General features: G+C 39.2%; 1 protein-coding gene and 1 long non-coding RNA gene across 4 annotated transcripts in view; both read right to left on the reverse strand.

The window, feature by feature from the left end:
• trim44 (tripartite motif containing 44) overlaps positions 1–25,065 on the reverse strand; it is a 60,774-nt gene extending 35,709 nt beyond the window's left edge. The window contains exons 1-4 of one of the 3 annotated variants that reach the window (XM_085411821.1): positions 24,812–25,065; positions 23,397–24,046; positions 22,083–22,160; positions 15,343–15,639 (exon numbers count right to left, since the gene is read on the reverse strand). In XM_085411821.1, coding sequence (XP_085267947.1) covers positions 15,343–15,639; positions 22,083–22,160; positions 23,397–24,041 — 1,020 coding nt within the window. In that variant the 5' untranslated portion in view covers positions 24,042–24,046; positions 24,812–25,065. Of the gene's footprint in view, positions 1–15,342; positions 15,640–22,082; positions 22,161–23,396; positions 24,079–24,548; positions 24,753–24,811 lie in introns of those variants that run through there. The other 2 variants (XM_085411819.1, XM_085411820.1) reach the window with 2 other exon arrangements.
• Positions 2,530–8,138, reverse strand: LOC146664622 (uncharacterized). The gene is made up of 2 exons (XR_014912501.1): positions 3,774–8,138; positions 2,530–3,101 (listed from the first exon to the last, which is right to left on the reverse strand). It is a non-coding gene; the product is annotated as an uncharacterized LOC146664622 (long non-coding RNA).
• Positions 25,066–25,924: the final 859 nt, after the last annotated feature.

Here is a 25,924-nt window from a genome sequence, read left to right on the forward strand (position 1 = left end):
TGAAAACTGATTAGATTAATGTCTGATGATCTTTTCTGTGCTTCTTCAAGTTTGTAACACCAAACATATTAAAGGATGATGTAAGGCTCACAGGAAGAGTTTAATTAGACACACATTTACTATTTTTCTTTATACTCTTTCTTTCTTGACATGTTTAATATGATTACTATCAGAGGAAAAAATGAACCTTGTGTAGTCTAAAAACTTTTTTATTTAATCAAACTGTAATGTTGTTGAACTCTGACGGACGTGTCTTTTAATCTTGTCAACAAATCCTTAATCATCTAAATCTGCCATTTATCATCTTGTAAAATGTTCCCTCTGCTTCTGTTGCACATCTCCCCGACACTCTCTGCTTCACCAGCCCTGTGCAGCTGGTCCAACCCCTGCCTGCCTCCTTAAACTGGGGTGTTTAAATCTCTTTACCTCTGTTGTGAACTTCACACAAAGTTTGTGGTAACAAAATCAAACTGACGAGGATCTCGTTTGAAAAACACACACACTCACGAGACAAAATAAAAACAGACTGCTCAAAGCAAAAGCAGAGCCCTCACAGCTGGTAGTACAAACACAGTGACAACATGCGTATTAGATACCCTCAGTGCCAAAAGCATAAATATGAAAAAATGTGATCACCAAGAATATCCTAAAAATGGCATTGAGGTGGGTGTTACAGTAAAGAAAAAAAAAAGTAGCCAAATTTTCATCGGAAAATGTTGAATTTTAGTAAAAACAATGCTCTGTAGTTTGATACTGTCGTTACAGACAAAGCAGATGTTTAAAGCCTTTGGACGCACATTTGAAATGCACTCATTCTCCTTATCAGCTGGAAACATTAAAGCCGTAAAATGACTTTTTCAAACGGATAAAAACTATTGAACAGCAGCAATGTTGAGCCTGTTCCAAAATTTGAATGTACATGTGTTGAAGGTGCGGGTCTTGTTGAATTATTAAACATACTTTCTTTAATTTTTCGAGCCACAAAAACAACAACTTTTAATTTTCTTCTGCTTGAGTCTCGGCCTCGGGTAGCTCTACTTATCATTGCTCAGTCAGTCGTCTGTTTGTGCTACTTTTTTTCAAGGAGCAGTGGATTATTGGTAAGGGTGACTTTATGTGTTTAGCTACTTAAGTGGAAGTACTGTGGAAAGTTTTACCTTACATACATAGATCTACCAGTACAGCTTCTGAGGTAACTGTTTACAAAATGTTATAATCTATTCAAAGGTTCTTTGCAATTTTACATTGATAAACATTATCCTTAACACATTTGGCCCACATAAAGTACTATGGCCATCACACGGTCATTTAGAATTGTTTAAATAACTCGTGTCTTAAGTCCTTCCATCAAACAGAAAATTTAAAAAAAAAAAAACATGGTTCACTTTTACATCACAAAATGTTAGAAATATAAGCCGTTCATAACAACCTGAAAGGTTGGGAGTTTAAAATGCAAACCGATGGAAGCAGAAGTAGAAGACTATAATGTCTCAGAGCACACGGTGTCTATTAATGTGTAGACATGTATAAATAAGAGCTTAATAAAGATGCTTAATTTCTTAAGAAATAAACAGGTGGAGTGATCTTTATCAAAAGTGGATGTTGCATCTGTGGCTAAACCACTGTACCCAAAAAAACTTTAAAAATCTACTGTGTGTGAGGCTGTGTAAGTAAAGCTTGCCCTTCACACCTGCGTGTAATAAACCATTTGTTGGGGGTTGTGGATTTGGCACCTCAGCATTGTGAAAGTGGGGAAACATGTTTCTGGCTGTGCATAAGATTCCTCCTTACAACTTAGAATCTCAGTTCTAAATGAAATTCAGATGTTTTTTTAAGTATGGCTAATGTATTAATTGACTTCTAAGGCGCACACACACACACACACACACACACACACACACACACACACACACACACACACACACACACACAAGAACAACACAGAGAAGAAGAAGAGGGGGTCGTTTTACTACACATCATAAAAACGCAATCATTCATCTTCCAACTGTATCTTTCTGTTCTGGCTTTAGAGTCATAGGTTGTTTACTGAGCCGTACTTTGGGAGTCATACTGTTGTGATACTGAGGAGAAAAGGGTAAGGTTTGATAGACTAAACCCTTACACACATAACTTGAAAAACCTAAAGAGTGTGTGAGACTGCTAGCTGTGTTGTTCAGCATTAAACTCATCTACAAATGTGTTAGTAAAGAGCGACTTGTACTTCTGTCCCATTAAGCAACGGTTTAACAAATTTCACTGCAAACTATAAAAGGAATCTGGATTTATATAGAACATAGTAGTGATGGATTAAGTGCAGGAAACACTAGTATAAGGTGTCTATTGAACAAATCTCCTTCAGCGTTCAAAATGACCAAAGTGAGGCCTACAGGCGTTTCTCTCGGTTGGTTGTGTTCAGGGAAAAAGCAGCTAAATACACTGAGACTGCTCCCCATTGTTAGTGAGTTAACTCTGGATATCTGTAGGTTTTGTCAAACTTGGAGTGAACAAAAGCAGAAAAACAGTAAAAGATGCAGACAGTGAAAGTCTGGTTTATTTCATGAACACAATGAAACATTTTACAGTCCACAGAGCAAAGTAGCATACATGATAAATAGATACACATAACATGAGAAGTAAAACTCGTCGTCTTACCACATGTTATATTCTGTAAACTTAAAATAACCACAGAAATTAGAGTTTAGTGTTTTAAAGTCATTATTAAAAACATGAGTCAACATTACTGAAGTGACGCTTTAACGATGCGTCTTATCACCGTGTTTATGATGATAAAACATGTTCTCTCGTTAGTAGTTGTCTGCGCTGTCACTTGTCATGAAAATGTCCAGAGCCAGGGTTCCTCTTTAATCACCATTGATCATTAATAAGGTCACAAAAGATTTGTCACATTATCCCCATAAACAAAATGCTTTTATAGAAATCATTGTGATACAAATATTTAGATTCTTGATTCACAATGTGCACGAACTCAAAATCTTTAGAGGTTCATATTTATAAAGTATCGCAAATAATACATTTATACCATTGTATGAGCTACTTCTTGTAAAAACTGATTGAAAAAAGCTCCTGTCGTGACCTTCCTTCTGTGAGGACACACACACACACACACAGAGAGAGAGAGGGGGAAGATCATTAGGATTGGAGGCGTTTTTGGATTTTCACTTATTGTTGGCTTTACAGTCACATAAAATTCATTCCAATTTTTTTGCCTTTGCTTCAATTAAGGTGTTTCTTTAAATCTACAGCAGCTTCCTTTTCAAAAAGTTTACTGACATAGTAAGGAAGTAGCTAGGGAACTCAGTAAGTATGAGCAACAACAGCTTAGGGACTGTTTCTACAATAAAGAGGAATTCATCATCATCCGCAGTTCATCAAAAAAAAAAAAAAAAAGTGCCATTAAAAACAATTCAGCAGATCCTCAAAGTATGGATACAATCTGTTTTCAGCTGTAGAGGTACGCTTCATGTACTTATCAACATGCAGTTTAGAGGCTTGCATTAGAGTGCTTTGGTACTTGGGCCTCTTTTATTTAGCACGGTTATACCATTGTGTATTTAGCTATATAAATATGCTCAAGAGTCTATTGTATGTTTGTCATGCAATTAAAAATTCAAAAATATAATTTTTAAATCAGTAACTTTGCAAATTTAGAGGAAATGTTTTTGGATAACAAATGTGTCACATTTTCAACAGGGTTTGAATAATCAGCGTTAACACAGAGACATTTATGCGCTGGGTATAACAGACATCCTTACCTTGGAGCAGAGAAACACGGTGTATTGTTGCTTTTCTCTATTGTATAAGCAGCGCCCGACTGTCAGAAACGCTCTGTGCGGGTAGCAAAGTCGGATCCGACGCACATCCAGGAATCCGTGTGAAAGAAAGGTCTCGCTGCAGCTAGGCTCTCAGGATAGTCAGGCTTTTATTTATATTTGCATTCTGGTGCGTTAAAGCAGCCTCTGTGTCCCGCTTGGATCCTCATTCCGAAAATTCAGATATTTAAATAAAATGGTGAATTGGCTAGTGATGAGGAGCCACTTAGATCCGTAAAATGAGGTTTGATTAAATTAAACTCTTATGAACAGCTATGAACTCTACCTCTCTGCTGATGTGTTCCAAACAAGCAATGTTTTCTACACGTCCAAACTGTGTGCTAACTACCTCACACCGCTGTGTCTGGGATCCGAAAAAATAAAAAGTTAAAACGCTATACCTTGCGGCAGTTGTGAAGTGCTGAGGAAACTACTGTGTGTCTGATGGGGTGTTTTTATATAGGTGGACTTGGTTTCAGTTGGCCTCTGACATGATAAGATAAAATAAAGGAAACTGATTGTAATGGAACTACAGTGCTGGGATGCTCTTGATAAGGGAGCCTCTTTTATTGTTTTATGACTTGTTTTGCTGACTGTTGAGGGCCTAACTGTAACCAACTCTGTCTAACTGTTGCAGAGTTAAGAATCTGTAGTTTTTAGAAGTAACACAAGAAAAGTTTATTTCTAAAGGAATACCTGTTGTTTGTGGTGCTCTATTTAAAACTATTAGTGTCATGAACCAAAGTTCAGCGCACAAGCTGGACCCAGAAGCAGAGCCAACACACACAGGAGTACGAGAAAATAAACTTTATTTTAACTGAAGGTGTCCCGGGAGGGTAGAAGGAAAACACGCGTGAAACTCGAGAAACCAAGGGACCGGGAGATGAGTCGCGCAGGAACGCCGAAAACGGGACTGTGGGAGGCTGCAACAGAAAAAGGACAAGAATTATTGGGGCGCGGGGAAATAGCAGCATACGTGGGGGAAGAGTATGAGTCTTACAGTGACAGCGGGGCCGTGGGAGCCGGAGGGAGGGGTGAGGGTCCGCGCTAAATTTGCAAAGTTACTGATTTAAAAATTATATTTTTGAATTTTTAATTGCATGACAAACATACAATAGACTCTTGAGCATATTTATATAGCTAAATACACAATGGTATAACCGTGCTAAATAAAAGAGGCCCAAGTACCAAAGCACTCTAATGCAAGCCTCTAAACTGCATGTTGATAAGTACATGAAGCGTACCTCTACAGCTGAAAACAGATTGTATCCATACTTTGAGGATCTGCTGAATTGTTTTTAATGGCACTTTTTTTTTTTTTTTTTGATGAACTGCGGATGATGATGAATTCCTCTTTATTGTAGAAACAGTCCCTAAGCTGTTGTTGCTCATACTTACTGAGTTCCCTAGCTACTTCCTTACTATGTCAGTAAACTTTTTGAAAAGGAAGCTGCTGTAGATTTAAAGAAACACCTTAATTGAAGCAAAGGCAAAAAAATTGGAATGAATTTTATGTGACTGTAAAGCCAACAATAAGTGAAAATCCAAAAACGCCTCCAATCCTAATGATCTTCCCCCTCTCTCTCTCTGTGTGTGTGTGTGTGTGTCCTCACAGAAGGAAGGTCACGACAGGAGCTTTTTTCAATCAGTTTTTACAAGAAGTAGCTCATACAATGGTATAAATGTATTATTTGCGATACTTTATAAATATGAACCTCTAAAGATTTTGAGTTCGTGCACATTGTGAATCAAGAATCTAAATATTTGTATCACAATGATTTCTATAAAAGCATTTTGTTTATGGGGATAATGTGACAAATCTTTTGTGACCTTATTAATGATCAATGGTGATTAAAGAGGAACCCTGGCTCTGGACATTTTCATGACAAGTGACAGCGCAGACAACTACTAACGAGAGAACATGTTTTATCATCATAAACACGGTGATAAGACGCATCGTTAAAGCGTCACTTCAGTAATGTTGACTCATGTTTTTAATAATGACTTTAAAACACTAAACTCTAATTTCTGTGGTTATTTTAAGTTTACAGAATATAACATGTGGTAAGACGACGAGTTTTACTTCTCATGTTATGTGTATCTATTTATCATGTATGCTACTTTGCTCTGTGGACTGTAAAATGTTTCATTGTGTTCATGAAATAAACCAGACTTTCACTGTCTGCATCTTTTACTGTTTTTCTGCTTTTGTTCACTCCAAGTTTGACAAAACCTACAGATATCCAGAGTTAACTCACTAACAATGGGGAGCAGTCTCAGTGTATTTAGCTGCTTTTTCCCTGAACACAACCAACCGAGAGAAACGCCTGTAGGCCTCACTTTGGTCATTTTGAACGCTGAAGGAGATTTGTTCAATAGACACCTTATACTAGTGTTTCCTGCACTTAATCCATCACTACTATGTTCTATATAAATCCAGATTCCTTTTATAGTTTGCAGTGAAATTTGTTAAACCGTTGCTTAATGGGACAGAAGTACAAGTCGCTCTTTACTAACACATTTGTAGATGAGTTTAATGCTGAACAACACAGCTAGCAGTCTCACACACTCTTTAGGTTTTTCAAGTTATGTGTGTAAGGGTTTAGTCTATCAAACCTTACCCTTTTCTCCTCAGTATCACAACAGTATGACTCCCAAAGTACGGCTCAGTAAACAACCTATGACTCTAAAGCCAGAACAGAAAGATACAGTTGGAAGATGAATGATTGCGTTTTTATGATGTGTAGTAAAACGACCCCCTCTTCTTCTTCTCTGTGTTGTTCTTGTGTGTGTGTGTGTGTGTGTGTGTGTGTGTGTGTGTGTGTGTGTGTGTGTGTGTGTGCGCCTTAGAAGTCAATTAATACATTAGCCATACTTAAAAAAACATCTGAATTTCATTTAGAACTGAGATTCTAAGTTGTAAGGAGGAATCTTATGCACAGCCAGAAACATGTTTCCCCACTTTCACAATGCTGAGGTGCCAAATCCACAACCCCCAACAAATGGTTTATTACACGCAGGTGTGAAGGGCAAGCTTTACTTACACAGCCTCACACACAGTAGATTTTTAAAGTTTTTTTGGGTACAGTGGTTTAGCCACAGATGCAACATCCACTTTTGATAAAGATCACTCCACCTGTTTATTTCTTAAGAAATTAAGCATCTTTATTAAGCTCTTATTTATACATGTCTACACATTAATAGACACCGTGTGCTCTGAGACATTATAGTCTTCTACTTCTGCTTCCATCGGTTTGCATTTTAAACTCCCAACCTTTCAGGTTGTTATGAACGGCTTATATTTCTAACATTTTGTGATGTAAAAGTGAACCATGTTTTTTTTTTTTTAAATTTTCTGTTTGATGGAAGGACTTAAGACACGAGTTATTTAAACAATTCTAAATGACCGTGTGATGGCCATAGTACTTTATGTGGGCCAAATGTGTTAAGGATAATGTTTATCAATGTAAAATTGCAAAGAACCTTTGAATAGATTATAACATTTTGTAAACAGTTACCTCAGAAGCTGTACTGGTAGATCTATGTATGTAAGGTAAAACTTTCCACAGTACTTCCACTTAAGTAGCTAAACACATAAAGTCACCCTTACCAATAATCCACTGCTCCTTGAAAAAAAGTAGCACAAACAGACGACTGACTGAGCAATGATAAGTAGAGCTACCCGAGGCCGAGACTCAAGCAGAAGAAAATTAAAAGTTGTTGTTTTTGTGGCTCGAAAAATTAAAGAAAGTATGTTTAATAATTCAACAAGACCCGCACCTTCAACACATGTACATTCAAATTTTGGAACAGGCTCAACATTGCTGCTGTTCAATAGTTTTTATCCGTTTGAAAAAGTCATTTTACGGCTTTAATGTTTCCAGCTGATAAGGAGAATGAGTGCATTTCAAATGTGCGTCCAAAGGCTTTAAACATCTGCTTTGTCTGTAACGACAGTATCAAACTACAGAGCATTGTTTTTACTAAAATTCAACATTTTCCGATGAAAATTTGGCTACTTTTTTTTTTCTTTACTGTAACACCCACCTCAATGCCATTTTTAGGATATTCTTGGTGATCACATTTTTTCATATTTATGCTTTTGGCACTGAGGGTATCTAATACGCATGTTGTCACTGTGTTTGTACTACCAGCTGTGAGGGCTCTGCTTTTGCTTTGAGCAGTCTGTTTTTATTTTGTCTCGTGAGTGTGTGTGTTTTTCAAACGAGATCCTCGTCAGTTTGATTTTGTTACCACAAACTTTGTGTGAAGTTCACAACAGAGGTAAAGAGATTTAAACACCCCAGTTTAAGGAGGCAGGCAGGGGTTGGACCAGCTGCACAGGGCTGGTGAAGCAGAGAGTGTCGGGGAGATGTGCAACAGAAGCAGAGGGAACATTTTACAAGATGATAAATGGCAGATTTAGATGATTAAGGATTTGTTGACAAGATTAAAAGACACGTCCGTCAGAGTTCAACAACATTACAGTTTGATTAAATAAAAAAGTTTTTAGACTACACAAGGTTCATTTTTTCCTCTGATAGTAATCATATTAAACATGTCAAGAAAGAAAGAGTATAAAGAAAAATAGTAAATGTGTGTCTAATTAAACTCTTCCTGTGAGCCTTACATCATCCTTTAATATGTTTGGTGTTACAAACTTGAAGAAGCACAGAAAAGATCATCAGACATTAATCTAATCAGTTTTCAGCCTTCATTCATATTGAAAAGTTGAAATCTTCCCTGCTAGACCCAAGTGCAGCGTTTAACACCGTCGGCCAGAACATTTTATTACAGCTATTATTAAATGGAGAGTCCTCTTCACACACTGAGGTTAATTATGAAGCTCCACAGGCTTCTGTGCAAAGACCAGTTCTGTTTACATTATACGTGCTTTAGAAGACATAGCATACCACAGGTCAGCTCAGCAACATTTCGACTTTGGCTTGTTTTTTCTGGTTAACATTAATTACGTAATTTAGAATTAAAGTTTAGTGTTTTTAGCATTTAGGATGGCCGTGGCGAGTAACTCAAGTGCTGTAAACATTTCATGAAACCTCATCAAAAGTTATCTGAGTTGGAAGGGTGGCTGTTAATAAGCCATTCTTAAGGAAGGAGAACAGAGAAAAATAAGGCTGAGGTGTGCCAAATTACACAAGAAATTGACTGGAAAAAGAAATCAGCTGTAATATGTCTTATGGAGTAATGAATCCAAATTTGAAATATGCATGGAAGAGGTCCGAAGAGAGATACAACAGTGAATGTCTATAGCCGTCTTTAACACAGCGTGGATACTCTACCGTGCTTTGAGGCTGGATTTCAGCCAGTGTTGTTGGAGCTCTTATCCAAATTAATCAAATTATGAATGTAGAAAAGTTCCACCAGATTTTGATCGACCATGTAATACCACGTAGTGTCTGATTGGCTTCAACTTCATTTTTCAGTACGACAATGATCGCAAACATACTGCCAATGTAGTCAAAGTATGCCTGGATGAAACAACGCATCAGTCATGGATTGATCTCTCCAGGGTTCGAACCTCAAGATAATCGAAGCAGTGTGGGATCATCTTGACAGAAAACAAAACAAAAGGCAGCCAGCATCCAAAGAAGAGTCTCGGATGTCTTTCAAGAAGACTGCAGAACTAAGAAATTACAAGAAAGCTTACCTATTAGAGTTTAAGCTGTGTTGAAGAATGAAAGGCAGCTTTAACTGGACAAAAGGGGAAAAAAATCCCACATTGACAGCTAACTCAAGAGACAAAAAGCATTAGAACTCAAGTCATTACCTTACTTAAGGATAAATAAGTTAATTAATTACATTAATGCATAAGCAGAAAATAACCTACAGTAACTGCTTTGCGATATGGAAGTGCAAAAGACAACTGAAAGGGAGGATAGTTTCTATATATGTGGTTTCTATTAAGGGACAGAGGAACGATAAGAAACGATAAGAAATCAAGGACAAGGAGTGTGGTGTAGATAAGTGAGGAAATCCGATCATTACTACAAATTTAGTTGAAATTTAAATATTTTAACTATGGTGTGTGAGGTGGGCCCCTGGGTGCCTCCTGTGAGGGCTGTCTGTTTTCCACATTCTGCAACGGTAAAATACGACTTAGAGGCGGATATTTGTTTATGGGCAACAGTTGTTCTTGCTGTTGACAAAACTCGCCTCATGGTTGACTCTGAGAAAAAAACTCTTTCCCACAGAGGGGAATAAACTTATTCGAATATGAGCTTTTTTCCACTAAGACTTGTTTTATGGGGAGATGTACGAAATTATTTACCGGGTTACAAGCAATGATAATATCGGATGTTGACTCCTCAGCGTCATCATTTTCTATCTATTGAGAAAACTTATTGTTAAAGTATTGAAGAAAAAAACTCCTCCTTGGCCCGCGGTGTGTGTGTGTGTGTGTGTGTGTGTGTGTGTGTGTGTGTGTGTGTGTGTGTGCCTTCTTGCGAACGCCGTCTGTTTTCCACATTCTGCAACGGTAAAATACGACTTTGAGACGGATATTTGTTTTACCAAATGGACAATTGCTGTTGACAAAACTCGCCTCATGGTTGACTCTTTCCCACAGAGGGGGGTGCTTTAATAAACTTATTCGAATATGAGCTTTTTTTTCCGCTAAGGCTTATTTTAGGGGAGGAGATGTACGAAATTATTTACCGGGTTACAAGCAATGATAATATCGGCTGTTGACTCCTCAACGTCATCATTTTCTATCTATTGAGAAAACCCATTGTAAAAGTACCCGCGGTGTGTGTGTGTGTGTGTGTGTGTGTGTGTGTGTGTGTGTGTGTGTGTGTGTGAAACAAGATCGCCTGTCGCTGCAATTATGGTTTGTTTTTCAGTCTCTCAAAAGGAAAAGTAGTATTCACTAAGGGATATTTATTCGTTTTTTACACATAGGCAGCCTGTAGGTTACAAGCGGATAGAAAGTTCTTCTTTTCATCACAAGCTATGGTGTATCTTAAAGGTTTTTTACAGCGTCTGTATTATAGGAAAATAAAATACTATTGAAATCTCTACAGGAAGTCACTCTTTATTTCCATTACAAACGCCGGTGCAGCTTAAGAAAGTAAAATTACACCCGCTATTGTAAAAAAAAACAGAGAAAATTGTCATAATATTGAAACAGAATTCAGACTATGAGTTTGCGGAAAACTAGCTGCCGCTCTGTCTCTCTATACATCACAGAATCATCTGCTGCATCACCGCTGTGCTTAGGGAACATGACGCATCAGGTCTGAAAATGACTAGACACTTCCGGAGTATTTCCGGTAGGGTCATAAGGTCCGGATCGAGGCCTTCCATAGTAAATATGCTGTATTTGAATATGTCATATTCAAAGCCTTCTTCTTTGGGAGAGCAGATCTCATCGGACACAGGAGCGCTGCTGGGCTGCAGAAGGAAATCCATCCTGTGTGTCTGTGACTTAGAAATTGTGACGGACTCCTCCTCTCTGCTTTTTATTCTCCTCCCCTGCTGCAGACCCTCCCTCTAAAAACTTTTTTTTCCCAACAACAGATGGCGCTCTTCCGGAGGTTTCCCCCCTCCCTTCTCCGGATGCGATTCGACACGCTTAGCAACAGATGGCGCGCTTCCGGGGTTCACCCCCCCCCCTTCTCCGGATGCGATTCGTCACGCTCATTACACACTTCCGGGGGGGAGGGGGGAGGTCAAAAGGTCGTGATTAGGGCCATCAATCACTTCGGATTAAATTTTGTCATAAACTGTATGGGATTATCTCTCTTTCAACATTTCCTACATTATTCACATGGCCTGGGGCAACTTAGTTATTATGTGCACACATAAAAACTGGTCTCTCAAAGCTGGAAAGAAACCACAGTCAGAGAATTTAAAACGAAAATATCCTAAAAGAATGACCTGTTTTTCAAATAACAACTTAATTGTATTTGAAGCTTTAAGCATCAACTGAAAAGTGTAAAAAATGATCTGAAGCAAAAAAAAAAAATATTTCATTTGACACCCCATTTGTACAGTCATATATAATAGATATAGAAAAAATGAAGTGAAAAAAAGAAAACTTATTGTTAAAATATTATTTCTTATCATTTTCAAATGGTTTAAACCAAAATCCTGCTAACATGTATAAAATATAAAAACCGAACAAAGCAGACTTGGGTCAGAACTAAGTGAGGGTTAGGTCACTTGTTCTGACTCAGATTGCCTGAATAATGAGGCTTCTTAGCTTTCTGTTCATGCTGCATCTTCTTTATAGCTTAGTGAGGCTCTGTGTCTGTTTTTCGAAGATATATTTCTGAGAACTTCGAAATCCAATTCAGTACTTATACGCTAAGCATTTCACATAAACTCTGTCTACACAGTATTAACCGTGTTTAGTCTACAGTCATGCACCTGTTGTGTACCATCTTCTACAGTCCTGTCGTTTTAGTGTGCATGTTCAGTTACAGTGTTTGCTGTGCTCTCTGTGTATCTGTATGGATATTTTAGCTGACACATATCGCCCTTTTAGCTGTAAGACTCCTGCCCAGGGGCATGTGTGTTTTTTTAATTACTCTATCATCAGTAATTGTTTAAGTAAACACAAATTTAATGATGATATAAATGAGTACCTACAGCCACTTTTTAATGAAAAGATGGAAATTGAGCAATGTGATAACAAACAGACTGTAACTTTTAATATTTTTGTCTAACTCCTTCCAATTGTTTAATTTTCATCCAAAGAATGTTAAAAGGATAAGTGCAAGATATATTTTACATCCTAGCTTATATATCTCACAGACTTGCAGTTACATGGCCACAGTATTTGGCCTTGATATGCATACAAAGCAGCAATTGTCTGAAAAAGTAAATCCTTCTTTTCTTGTAAAAAGTTTAACTCAGAGCACCAATTCCAAAAGGGCTGGAGGGTGAACTGTAGCTCCCGGGCTAGCAGGATTAGATTGAGCTTTACAAGAAGAGAAATAAACAGTAATCCAAAAAAGCAAACAGGGACCGCATACAGCATGTGAAAACTTTTCAGACCCCTTTCTAATTTTCCAAATCTTGTTAAAATGGATTCAACACATTTTCTTCCATATAAGTCTGGATGTAATTCTCCACAATGTCAAACCAAAGGAAGGCTATGGAAATATATTGTTAATTCATCACGGGAAATCCTTACAGAAGCACAATCAGTAGCACGGCCCTTCACCAATAAGATTTTTATAGAGGGATGGAGTGCTATAAAGCATCTGAAATGAACCATTTGGCCACATTTCCCAACCACATGAAACCAGGCACTGAGCCTCACTTCATTAGTATAATCCACACAATTGAAAACTGTGGTTGCAGCATCATGGTGTGGAAACTAGTCCCAAAAAAGGAAGAAAATAATGGATCCAAAGCACAACATCTAACAAACTACCTAAGGCACCAAGTAAACACAAGTGTGGTTTTCGGTAAATTCTATGAAATTCATAGTGTGACCCAACCAGATTCTGACCAGCAACCAACATACCATTTATCATCAGCCATCATAGACGGACCTTAAATGGTTGTGTACTAAGGCTCCCATCCAGCCTAGATAAAACTTTAAAAAGACTGATCCCAAATTTGCCTAAACATCCAGTGCTATCAATAATTGGTGGAGTCATCATAAATGTTAGTTTCATCCATGACAACATGAAAGGTTGTTACCCAACACACTGCAGGAGGACTACATGAAACATGCAACAGTTACAAGCGCTGTGGGAACACCAAAATGTTGTAGATAAACAAGTGAGTGATAGCGTCAGTGTATATTCGCTTGAGTACACAGCAAGATACGTAATAAGTGAGCAGCTACTTAACTTCTCTTTCTGTACTGACACGAATCTCCAGTGAACGAATAATGCTGCTTTTTAGTTACTCCATTAATAACTAACACATGACAACAAACAGCTTACCCATCGACATTCATTTAGGGCCATAAAGCAATCTACACATCAGCTACCGCTATTACTACAACCTACTTAGTTGTGCACAGAACCTCCAGAGAACACTCAAGCCTCCTCTCTTAACTGCAGTGACTGCAATATAGAGAGTGACAAATGGACCAATGCGATATTTTAATTTGGGGCCATGAGCAGTAAAAGCCTTCTCTTCAATTTTCAAATGAGACACGCAGTGAAGCGCCACAGAGTTTGATGCACATGTGAGGAGATGGGTTGCAACCCTTTACTGTGCAAGAGTTCACATACATGCAAACCTCTATAATATATAGTGTAGTTGCACACATGTGCAGGTGTGTGCAGTTCTTTGGCACAAGGTGTAAACTTTCACCAAGGGGCCAAGATGTAAAAAGACTAAATGTGTTTATAACTGCCAATACTATAGCAAAAGGGTATTTGGCCTTACATTGCAGCCAAAAGCTTAGGCTTTATCTGCATCTATCTACATGCATCACATTAACAGAGGAGAGAACATTCTGAAAACATAATTTCAATATATATAAGTATAATGTATAATGAATAAATACTGTAGATCCAGTGTCTCTTTTCACTTGGAACAAAGCTGTGTATGATGGCACCTGTTCTCCTTATAAATGTTGCTGTTTGCAGAAGGTTTCTTAAGTACTTGGAAGAAAATCCTTTCAAGTGGACGACCTGGAATCAAGCACCCATGGCTGACAGCATTCATCTTTAAACAAAGACCTCATGCGCAAGACCATTTTCAGGCCTAACCACAAGCAAATAAACACAGCTTTATGTAACGCTGATAACTGTTCTGTGTTGCGGTTCTTGTTCTCTATTCATCCTACCTTAAAACTACCTATAACCTTTTTTAGATAAGAGCAATAGCACTGCTTTTACAAGCATGTTCTCATGTTACACGAGTTAATCATTCTTTCAAAATCTTCTCAACAGACCTTGTGCTGTGATGTTGCTAATTAGGGTGCCAAGTTCAATCAAACATGTAAGTAAGACACTGTCTTTTCATTAAATTTCTTGAGCACTTGGTTAATGTTCTAAGACTGGTATGTTAATGACATTTTTAGGTCTAGTTAGTAAACAAGCTTGTTTAAATATGCAAGTGGAAAGGCTCCAGTGTACTGGGTACGGTATAGTTTCTGTGGCTGCGAGCCTGCTGGCATGCTTCAATTCACGACATACATTTTGACGGTAAGTTTAACGCTCTAGGTAGATGTTAGTGTCTGAGACTGTGTGGACTCGTCTGGTGACTTTGGATTACAATGCATCAAGATGGGATGTGTCCCACAGGCAGATTTCATTATAGTAAAACAGGAATGACTGCTTTTATATAGTCTCTGCAACACTATAGTTCCTGCTTAACTGGTCAAACAAATAGGTAGCGTAAAAGTCTAAGAACATAAAGAAAATAGCTATAAAAATAATTTAATTAATTAATTAACAAAAATCAGATTTTGTTTAAAAAGGCACCAACTTAGAGGAAACAATTATATTCCCCACTGCATTTAAAAGGTTTAAGAAGGTAAACATCCCTCATAAAAATAAAATGTTATGAATGCTACTCTTACCAGCACTCTGTGAGCTGCTCCAGGCCCTGCTAAAAGGGCCTCTACTGCCACTACAGGAGCTATTGCCTGCGCCTCAGCCTGCTCCAGCAGGCATAGCTGGTGTGTTATGTTGGCCATTTCTTCCTGAAGCTTTTCAGTCTCAACAGTGATCTCTGCGATTTTCTCAGCAGCAGATGCTGTGAGGAATGCTTCTTTAAGGTCTACCAGGTGAAGGGTCCTCTTCTCTTCCAGTAGCACCAATTTGCGGAGCTCCTCAAACTGACTGTTCACATACTCCTCAAGTTCCTCAGTAGACATCTAAGATATGTAGAAAGAGTTCAAAGAGACAAAGAAGGAAACAATGAGAAAGAACGAATAAACAGGGCAAATTTAACTCACCACAAAACAGAGATATACAGCCGCCACAAATTAACCAGAATAAACCACAATGAGCTACTCAAAATCTGAATGCGGGGGGAAAAGCAATTAAAAGCAATGCATGTGAGGGTCAGATAGGGACTTTATACATTTAAATGTGAACATTATTCCAGCAAGCCTACAGGTCTCTGTCATGCATTAACTAATTGATAGCATATATTAGATTCCCCAAAGGCAAACTCCATGCATCCCATCTGCAGATAGAGATCTCAGAGGCTCCTTCTACCACAGCAAGCCATCTGTTTGGCTTTCAAGGCAGCAGAACTGCTCACTGAGATACTTTTTTAATTCCTTTGCCCATTCCCCAACGAGCCTCTCTTTAGCTATGACTCATTACATTAAAACACCTCAATAAACAAACTCGTTCCTGCAGTTCTTCTGTCTAGACAAAACTCCACCTCCAATGAAGATGCTGTCATGAGGTAAAATAACCCAAAATCCCTTGTCATGATCTCTGCTCCTGAATATAATTGCTTCAATCTATGAACATCAGCTGCTCTGTCTCCCGTTTTCCCTTGAGCAGAACTTCACTCTCTTCCTTTCCATCTATTTAATCTTGTTTCCCCTCAGTCTCCCTCTCTCCAGTGAAGCAAAGAATCATCAGTCTTTACTAAGGTTGGCAGAGCCATGGCCCCTGGGGCCCAAAGTTTTATCGTGTATTTGCCATTTCTGCACAAGCAATCAGATTCTCCAAATTGCCCATTAAACCAAGCGCAAGAAGTAACACTTTTAATTTACTTTCTTTGTGTGAGGAGAGAAAAACATGCACATTGCTCATTCTCTTATCTTCACCAAAATCAATGCCATGAATGTATTTCTCTCAGATAAAGAACAAAAAACTACAACTGGGTTAGACTAGTAACAAAGTTTCATTCATTGTCAAGACCTACTTGTATCAAAGCCCCCCATTGTAGACTACTGGAGAGAAAGGACCAGCATTGACTACATGACTCTCTCCGAGTTCATTTATTCTAAAATGCCAAAACAACTGTGTGCTCTGTGGAATGTAAATAAAAAGAAAATGCAATAGTTTTCAAATAATTTAAAGTTTATAGAAAATAGTACCAAGGAAACACACCAATGCTGAAACTGAGAAGCTGTATTACTTTTTATTTAAAAAAAAAAAAAACAAAAAACACTGAAGTTAATTCTAACAAGGCAAAATATTTAATATGTCAGGAAAGATGCAACAGAGTAAAGTTGAGACAGTGAGTGCCTCAGGACTAAATAGGCAGGGGTTCACAACTATGTGAGCAAAAACATGGACAGATGAAAGTTTTTCACTGTAGAATTTCGATTTTAAACATTCTAATAATCTGAGAAAATGCCTGTACACAAAAGGACTGTACACAGTCTTTTTTGCCACAGTGAGGAACCATAAAGAACAAACCTTCCCATAGCCAACGCTATGGTATGAATACACGGAATTAGGCGTCCTCTCTCTCAACCATCTCTGTTGGTTCTCTGTGAGGCCCCATGGCCTTTGAGGCAGATGGAGGCTGTGATCCTGGATCAGTTCTTTGTTTGTTGAGAAGCAAGAGCTCTCTGCCATTGGACCTTTCACTCAGCAATGAAGCTTCTCTGAGAATTTGTCCCGATTGGAAAGGAAGAAGGAAGAAGCACTCATGCGTGCTAATCTTCATTTCCAATGCTGCAAACTAAAGCCACAAAATGAGGCCTCAGGAGGGACAACAGTCCACTGCTTACTGGGAACTAGTTGGAGTAAAGATACAGCGTGAGCATTCATTTGTTTCTTAAGTGCCATTTTGAACCCTCGATATTAGAAAAAAATCCAAATCAAACAAACAAATAAATACATGAAAAAAAGGAGAGGGACTGATTGTAAAATTGCAACCTACATGAATAACCCTCAATTCTGAAACAAAATTACCAAGATTTACAAAGTTAGAGGGAGAGAAAAAAAAGCTGTTTTTCCATAGACTTCCAAAGATCCGAAGTCTTTTTGGAACTACAGCTATCACCATCTGGTGGCCTATAAATAGAATGTAAGTTGAAAACACTTTCGCATTAGCTGATTTTTGTGACCCATAAGCTACGTCCATGTTTTACACCATTAGTGACTGAATTATAAAAGCAGCAGCTGTGTTAATAACAAAGGAGTTTTTCATCTTAACATTTTAAACCACAATGAAACTTCAGTAAATTCGTCATAAAAAAAATAAAAATAAAAATAAAATGCCGTTTTAATGTGTAGTTAACTCCAAATGTTTCAAAAGACTGCTACGGTCTATCAGCACAATGATCAAAACATCTAAAATTAACCAACTGATACAAAGGTTCAAACTTTCCCTGTTTTTAACGGATGAAAAATAATCATCTCATTTTTTTTTTGTAATGGTAAATGGCCTGTATTTATATAGCGCTTTACTAGTCCCTAAGGACCCCAAAGCGCTTTACATATCCAGTCATCCACCCATTCACGCACACTGGTGATGGCAAGCTACATTGTAGCCACAGCCACCCTGGGGCGCACTGACAGAGGCGAGGCTGCCGGACACTGGCGCCACCGGGCCCTCTGACCACCACCAGTAGGCAACGGGTGAAGTGTCTTGCCCAAGGACACAACGACCGAGACTGTCCAAGCCGGGGCTCGAACCGGCAACCTTCCGATTACAAGGCGAACTCCCAACTCTTGAGCCACGATCGCCCTTGGAGTGGTAAAAAGGTTTGTGCTTTAGGGATTTATTTTAAGCGACAGAGTTCAGATAGATATGTTTCTCTGTTGTTCCAAATCACAGCAGACTCTACTGCCTATTCACAGCTCTGTTTGGTGTGATGCTTTTTTAAAAAGGCCTAAAAAGCATTAATAGAACATTAGGACTAAATGGATTTGAACTGTCCTTGCCCTTAGCAACAGTGGCCTTGTTCCAAGTGAACACTACTCTCCCTCGCTCTCCTTTATCTCTCCCAGAAACTAGATTTTCCAATTTAGCCTCTAACACAACAAAGCAAGGGACAGATAATTGATTTGAATAAAAACAGCTCTGCTATAGTCATATAAAACAATAAGAAAAAAGGGAAGTGGCGGAAGTTATAAAATGGTTTTACAATAGCATAGTTTCAATTTCCAACACCTTTTTATTTGTTTTCGACTAAAGGAATGTCAGCCAAGAAACTTTCTGGGGAATGATACATGATAAATTCAATTAAAATGGCAAAATAAAATGGGAGTGACAGCTCTAAAGAGCAAAAGGAGGTAGGAAGAGAAAGAATAGGACAAGGTAGAGAGGGGTGAATAAACCTAACACTACCAAGTCTGCCAAGTCTTTTCATGTCTCTCCTGTCTATTCCTCAACCTCAGCTTCCTAAGACACCTTTAATGTGTCTGCTGCTCTTGTAGATTTTATGAGGCAGGGAAAATGGATGTAGCCACTGCACACACATACACAGTTGTGACTGGGCTGATACTGCTGTGCTGCTAATGGACTCTTCTCTTTGTAGCTGAGAGGCTCTGTGGACTGCATGTGCCCTAGACGGCATCCTGGTTGGCAGAAACAAGTAAAAAGTAAATAAAACATGAGACGAGGTAAATATGCTGACTACGTACTGCTGTGGTTTGAAACCCCAACATGCCTCACCTGCACTCTTACTATAGTTAACTTCAGGTGACTGGCTGACTGACAGACGGCCATCTTTACTCCTCAAATTATGTTACGCCTCTGGCCCTCTATTAATATGTATGCAGCTTTATCACTGTTTTCCCCCCTTATATTCTAGTCCCCTGTGGAGAATTACAATATGAGCTCAGAGATTAAAATCCCCAAGCCTGTGGCAAAGTACATAAGCAGATTAGAATTAATAAGCAAATGCAAGCCAAGGGTTAAATCTTTCATCCACCTCTCACCTACACACAGACAGCCACTCAGACCCTCTTTCTCTCTGAAGTGTTTTAAGATGTCAATACCATGCAATTTAAACTCCTCCAGCTCCTCTTTTTCTTTACCTTCTATTTTATACGTGCACACACACACACACACACACACAACTTTTCTCAGCACAGGTAGTCATTCTGACTTGCCTGTCATGCATAATAAGCGACGCTGACATTTGAGAGAGCCGAGAGGACATGCCGACATACCACATAATAGTCCCTAACACAGTGCCCTGTGAGCAAGCAGGTAAGAGGTTTTCAGTAAGCACACTGCAAATCCACAGTGAAACAACCCCAGACTAAATGTTCAGGAAGTCCTTGGGGTGGCACTGATATTTTACTATGATAATACACATGAACTTGGGTGGGGTGTAGGCTGCCAGAAAACGTGTTCTCTCTCACAGGCCACTCTAATTAACCGGTTACACTACGCCACTGTGCTTGGGTCACATCTCTGCATGTATTCAACAATGCTCTCGTGTGCCACGGCTCACCGATGGGTTCTGACACAGTTATAAAAGCAGAGCATACAGCAGAACAAGGGCTGCAGAGGTGGTTGAGAGAGAGAACAGGTACTGCAGCTTTAAATGGTAAATAGCCGAGACCGCGGACGCACATTCCCAATCCTGCCTTTGTTTGTCACACCTCTCAGTGCACAACTCCTAGGCATATGTGGTCAGGTTTTATTTTCAGTGGCAGAACATGCCCCCGCTATAGCATCTGTAATGGAAATACAGCAACTGCTTTCAAGGTTGACTTGTCATGAAAATTCAGTTTGAATAGCTTTTGTTTAGGCTGACATTAAGAAAAAGGTTACCATGTTTGTTTTTGGAGGGCAACCTGGAAAAGATTTGATGAAAATGGTAAAGTAAGGTTACAGCTGTGTCATGATGATTGAGACAATCTGAGAAGAAGAAACAAATCTATGTCACATATCCCACCTCCCAATGCTTACACCAGCAGGTGCCTTTGCAGACGGCACTACCGACAGTAAGATGCTGGTACACAAAGCCAGCCCTGCATAGAATTTGAGTGGATTTAACAAGTAAACAAAAGTAGTGAAATAGCACAACAGTCCTGTAAAGATACGATCTTCATTATTATATTGGATAATTCGTCCCCCTTATTGCCTTAATTATGAATTATAAAATAATAAAAATTCATTGCAATGCAACATTGTATTTTACACCATATGCATATTCTGAGTCGAAGACTGAACACTTGATTTTTTTTTTTGTCAGCTTACCCAGTTCAAAAAGGGTTTAACAACAGCTACGGGGCATTCAGTATTCAGCACTCTTTATTTTTTTTACATGACAATGCCTAGATCACAGTCACTTTGAAAAATACAACCTCTGACTTGGCACAGAAGTGCTGAGTCAAAAAAGTGAAATCAACCGAAGTCTAAAAACGTCATGACTCAGTAATCACACAATGAAGCCACGCTTCAAGCTGACTTCTATCTGCAGAAACCTAACACAATAGGGAATATCTGTGGTCTGTGCATGGAGCAGCACAATGAATATACACAATGCTGAATCCCTTTACGACATAATCTACTTCTATTTTAGACTGCCGTTTCTGATACTACACTGTCTATATCATATTTATAACTGCACACAAAAAGATGTAACAGACTAATATCTTTTTGTCTTTTTCCTTGTTAGGGCTTCAAATAATGTTCGATCGTAGCTACAGAACCTACAAAATCAAACAAGTTGTTGCTACAGATATAACCTAGTTGATTTTTTTTTTTTTTTTAAATCGCTATTCATCTTTTTTTTTTTCTTTTAAAAGAAGCCATGACAAAGAAATAATGCATACAAGGACTTCATATCAGTGACATCCCAACTGTGCCAGCATAAATATGCATTTGCATTTAAAATATAGAAATGCCCAGTGCCTGCAGCTTCAGTTTGTTAGGATGACTGACACTGCTTGCCCTAAATACGTCCATGGATATGACTTAAAATCGACCATCATTTTCTTGACTGTGGAGTCACTCCCAAGTAAGTAAAAAACCTTCAAGCAACTGGTTATTTGTATAACTACACTGTTGTTTGATCTCTAACTCAAACCTCTTATATCTATGTTCTGTAACACTTGGACACTTAATGTTAAATACACTGATTGTTCAGCTGTCTCTTAAATGTAAGCTTCAAAAATAATCTGCATATTCAAACTCAAAACACATGGCACAATCTCACTAAAATCCAAATTAATATACAAATGGTGCCCTGTCACCCCTTGCATGGAATTTAAAACCACCTTTTATCACCACAAATATATTCAAACTTCATTTAAATAGGTGCCGGTATGAGCTCATTAATTAAGAACAGATGCGTGCACCTTTTTTGGGAGAGGTTTTCTAAAAATGGTTCTTTGCTGTATAACAAGTGTTAGGCTTCTGTACACAGGAGTTAGCACTCACCTCAGGGTTGGTCCACTTGGTCTTGATCTTCTCAGCCATCTGTTGTGTACAGCCCAGCAGGTCATAACCCTGCCTGCTCTGCAGATACAACAGACAAACAAGCGGTAAACACAGCACAGTAGGCCACTATAAAAACAGCACAAACACAGATATTCTTTTTGTGCAAGTCAAACAAGACATGCAGCAGGCTAATTATTTGTTTACCTTAATCTTGCACTCATTCAAAAGAGTACCATTGAGTTTACATTTTAGTTTATAACTCTACACAAGGACAGTGCCAAAAAAACCTCATCTGGTAGTATGACAACATTTTGAGGAGACTACAGACTACAATATTCCATATTTTGATATGCAATATACAAGGTGTTAAAGTTTCTCCACAAGAGCACATTAACACAGGAAGCAGGATTAAAGCTAAGGGGTGTTTAGACTAAACACTGTGGCCTTGGGCTGTATGTCTGACCCTCTTTGTCTGTAATCAATCCATATGTGTCTGTAAATGTAAGTCAGTTAAGTGTGTTGCTCTACTTTTGTTTGTACCACCAAAGACAACACTGCAGTTCTAGACAGTTAAGTTTCAGTGACTTTGCATGACCATTTTAAAATAAGGCTTCTGCTCAGACTTTCTAAATCAGTTTATTTCACCGCTCACAAACAAAAACCTCTTATGCTCATAACATTAATTCAAAACTAAGCCCTTGTTTCTGATCATATCACCTTGTCCTCTGTGCAATAGCACAGCCCAAATGTGATCAGTGTGCTGAACATCTGACCTGAAATGAAACTATAATAATCAGAAACACCAAGCTCTGCATAAATGAACCCAGATTTGATGGACCTTTTTTCCCCCCATAAATCCAACAGATTAACATGACTTACTAGACCAAATGCAGTGCTTCACTAAACAACTTGTGACTCAGTGGCTCTATTTAAAATGCCTGAAGAGAAAAGGCCATCTAGGAAAACGAAGTAAGGGTGAAGCCATAATTGGCACCAAACCAAAAGGGACATCGGGGTGTATTTTTAATGTTTCATTTCTCTTTCACAGCTTTCACAAGAATCAAAGTGTCTGTAAGAATTAATTTATTGATGAAGAACTGTGGGTTATCATGGGACATATATTTAAAATAGAGCACATAGCCCTCTCAAATTAACTTGAAGACAATGATTGGCACACTAACTAATACAAAATTAGAAATGCAAACTAGACATGTGACACTGTATGTTTCATAGCAGATATTGTTGGGGGGCATGCCATAAAGATTAGGTACACTATATATATATATATAAACCTTACATAAGTGTGCATCTCACCTTCTGCCAAACGTAGGCTTCATGCAGAGTTATGATCTCATGTTCCTTGTGCTCACCTTGCACAGCACACACCACACAGATGATCTTTTCATCAGGTTTACAGTAGAGGGAGCCCTCCTGGCCATGCTCCTTGCAACGCAATCTCTCTACTGTCACGGTGTTTCTCTTCCCATTGTCTTCAGCAGCCCCAGCCTCTGGCCCTGCTTCTGCACCCTCAGCTCCCTCGCCGAGCTCTGCTTCCACAGGTGGAGAGTTATGGGCTCCTTCTCCTTCCTCAAGATCAACCCTCTCATTCCCATTAACTACTGCCACTCCAAGAGGTGCCATCCCACGATTTGCACCCATTTCAGCTGCCATCTCTCCCACAGCTTCATCCTCAGCTGCGCCTCCAACTCTGGAGTCCCTGTTTGTGCCAAGACCATTAGCCTGGGTGCCTTCGGGGTTATAGGGCAATAGCACATGATGCGTGCTACTGGCGTGTCTGTCTGCATGGATGGGGCAGAAGGCAAAACTGCAGATGGGGCACACTTGTGTCGCTGGCTGGGCCTCATCAGGCTCGCACGCATCACATGAACCGTCCATCTGCGGCAACTCTTCTTGTTTCAGTTCATTAGAACCTGTCTCAGGTTCTCCGTTGTGCTCCATGGTGGCTGAAAAAATTCAAGGTATCAGATAGCAAAGTCTGACAGGAGAGAAACAGTGAGAAGAAGACGGGTTATAACTAGCTGTGACCTTCTGTAAACACATCTCATCTTTGCACAAGGGAAAGTCCAAGATTCTCAGGACTAATCCCCTCTGATTTAATATTCCCGAAACAGATGTTGTCAGGCATCTAGACGAAATGCCATCGAGTGCCACATTACAGCACATCTGCAGTCACTGAACTGCCTTTGTGTGCAAACACACTCACATTGTTTACTGACTCACAAACAGAAAGTGCTGAGTGTGTATTCCTGTGCCCTCAGCATGACCAAACACTCCCCTGCTCTCCTTCCTTCACCTTCCTGGTTATGTCGTCAAGCCTTGACCTTTTCATATCTTGTTCTTTTTTGTCTTTATGTGCACTCACCACCACCCCCTTTCAGACCACTCTGCAGGAGTGAAGCTGAACAGAATGAAAAGAGCACAGATGCATGCCTGGCTGGTACACACTTTTTTGTCTCCTTTCTCTTTCTCCTCGAAGCCTTCCTCTCTTGGGCTCTGTTTGTGTACTCTCTCCACTGCTGACACAAACAACCGACAGAAAAAGTGCTGTAATGGAGAGAAAACTCCCCCTCTTTCGCTCTTCCACCGCCCCTCTCTGCCAGTTCTCTGTCTCTTACTCACATTCACACAGTGCCTCCTCACACAAATACACAGACATTTTCTCCCTCATTCTGCAGGGCAGTTTGCAGCAGTCTGCAGAGTGTACTTACTCGTCTGTCTTCCTCTTCCCTCGTGTTTTCTCTCCAGGGCTTGTTCTGAGTTAATGTGGAGTCTGTGAAGAATTAGCTTGACGGCTAACTTCCTTAGCGCAGCCGTCGTACTTTGAATTCTGCTGCTGAGCTGTCGACTTATCTACTTTTACTTTACAGCACAAAGGGAGCTCCTGCTCTAAACCGACAACGTTTACTTCCTTATTTTTGTCAGCTGCTGTCTTCTTTTTTTCTACTTCCTGCTAGCAGTCTCCTGTGTGTTTGGGAACGGTAGAGACACACAGAGGCGAGAGAGAGAAAACTCGTTTGACGAGTAAAACCAAGACAGAGAAGCCTCGCATTTTTTGTGTTTGGGTTAACATTTTTCCGTGTTTTATTTATTCATATAAATATTTTATCTATTTATTTTTACATTACAAATGCACCAAAAGCCAATGACCTTGTCATGTAGCTAATATATCACCGGTCAAGAGGTTAGATGAGATGAGGTCTTCAGGGAAATACTGTTTTGTGGTGAAATCTTTGCACAGCATACATCTTTAAGGGGTTTCAAAACAAGATCTACGTGGACTTTCACAAAGAGTCAAAATATACACATGCGCTGAAATGTATGCATACGTTAATGTAAATATTTTAATAAGTGGTTGTGATGACTTCACAAAGCCATGGCTCATTAACTTCTTGGTAGAGATCATAATTGACAACAACTGGCAGTTTCTGTTTGCCAGCATCAAAAGGATTTGTTTAACAGCGCTCACTGGACTGAAGTGAACTCAGAACAATGGGGAAGTCAAAGGAACTCACGGAAGATCTGAGAGGGAGATTTGCACAAGTTGGGAAGTTATCTTGGAGCCTTCATCAGTTCAAACAATTGTATGTACCGGTAAGTACAACTTATTTGGGTGTGTCACCACTGCCAAGGGCTGGGAGAAGACAGAGACTGCCACCTTTAAATGAGAAGTTGGTTAGGATGTTCAGGAACAGCTCAGCAACCACCAATACTCAAGTCTGCCGTGAACTGGAAACTGCAAGAACCCCAACATCAATGTCCACATTGAAGAGAGTTTTACATTGCTGCACAGGCTGACAATAAATCTCTTGGACGTCCCAACA

Source organism: Rhamphochromis longiceps, linkage group LG7 (genome assembly GCF_057381845.1).
Source record: "Rhamphochromis longiceps isolate RC_006_pf linkage group LG7, R_longiceps_female_GT1.1, whole genome shotgun sequence".
Taxonomy (NCBI): domain Eukaryota; kingdom Metazoa; phylum Chordata; class Actinopteri; order Cichliformes; family Cichlidae; genus Rhamphochromis; species Rhamphochromis longiceps.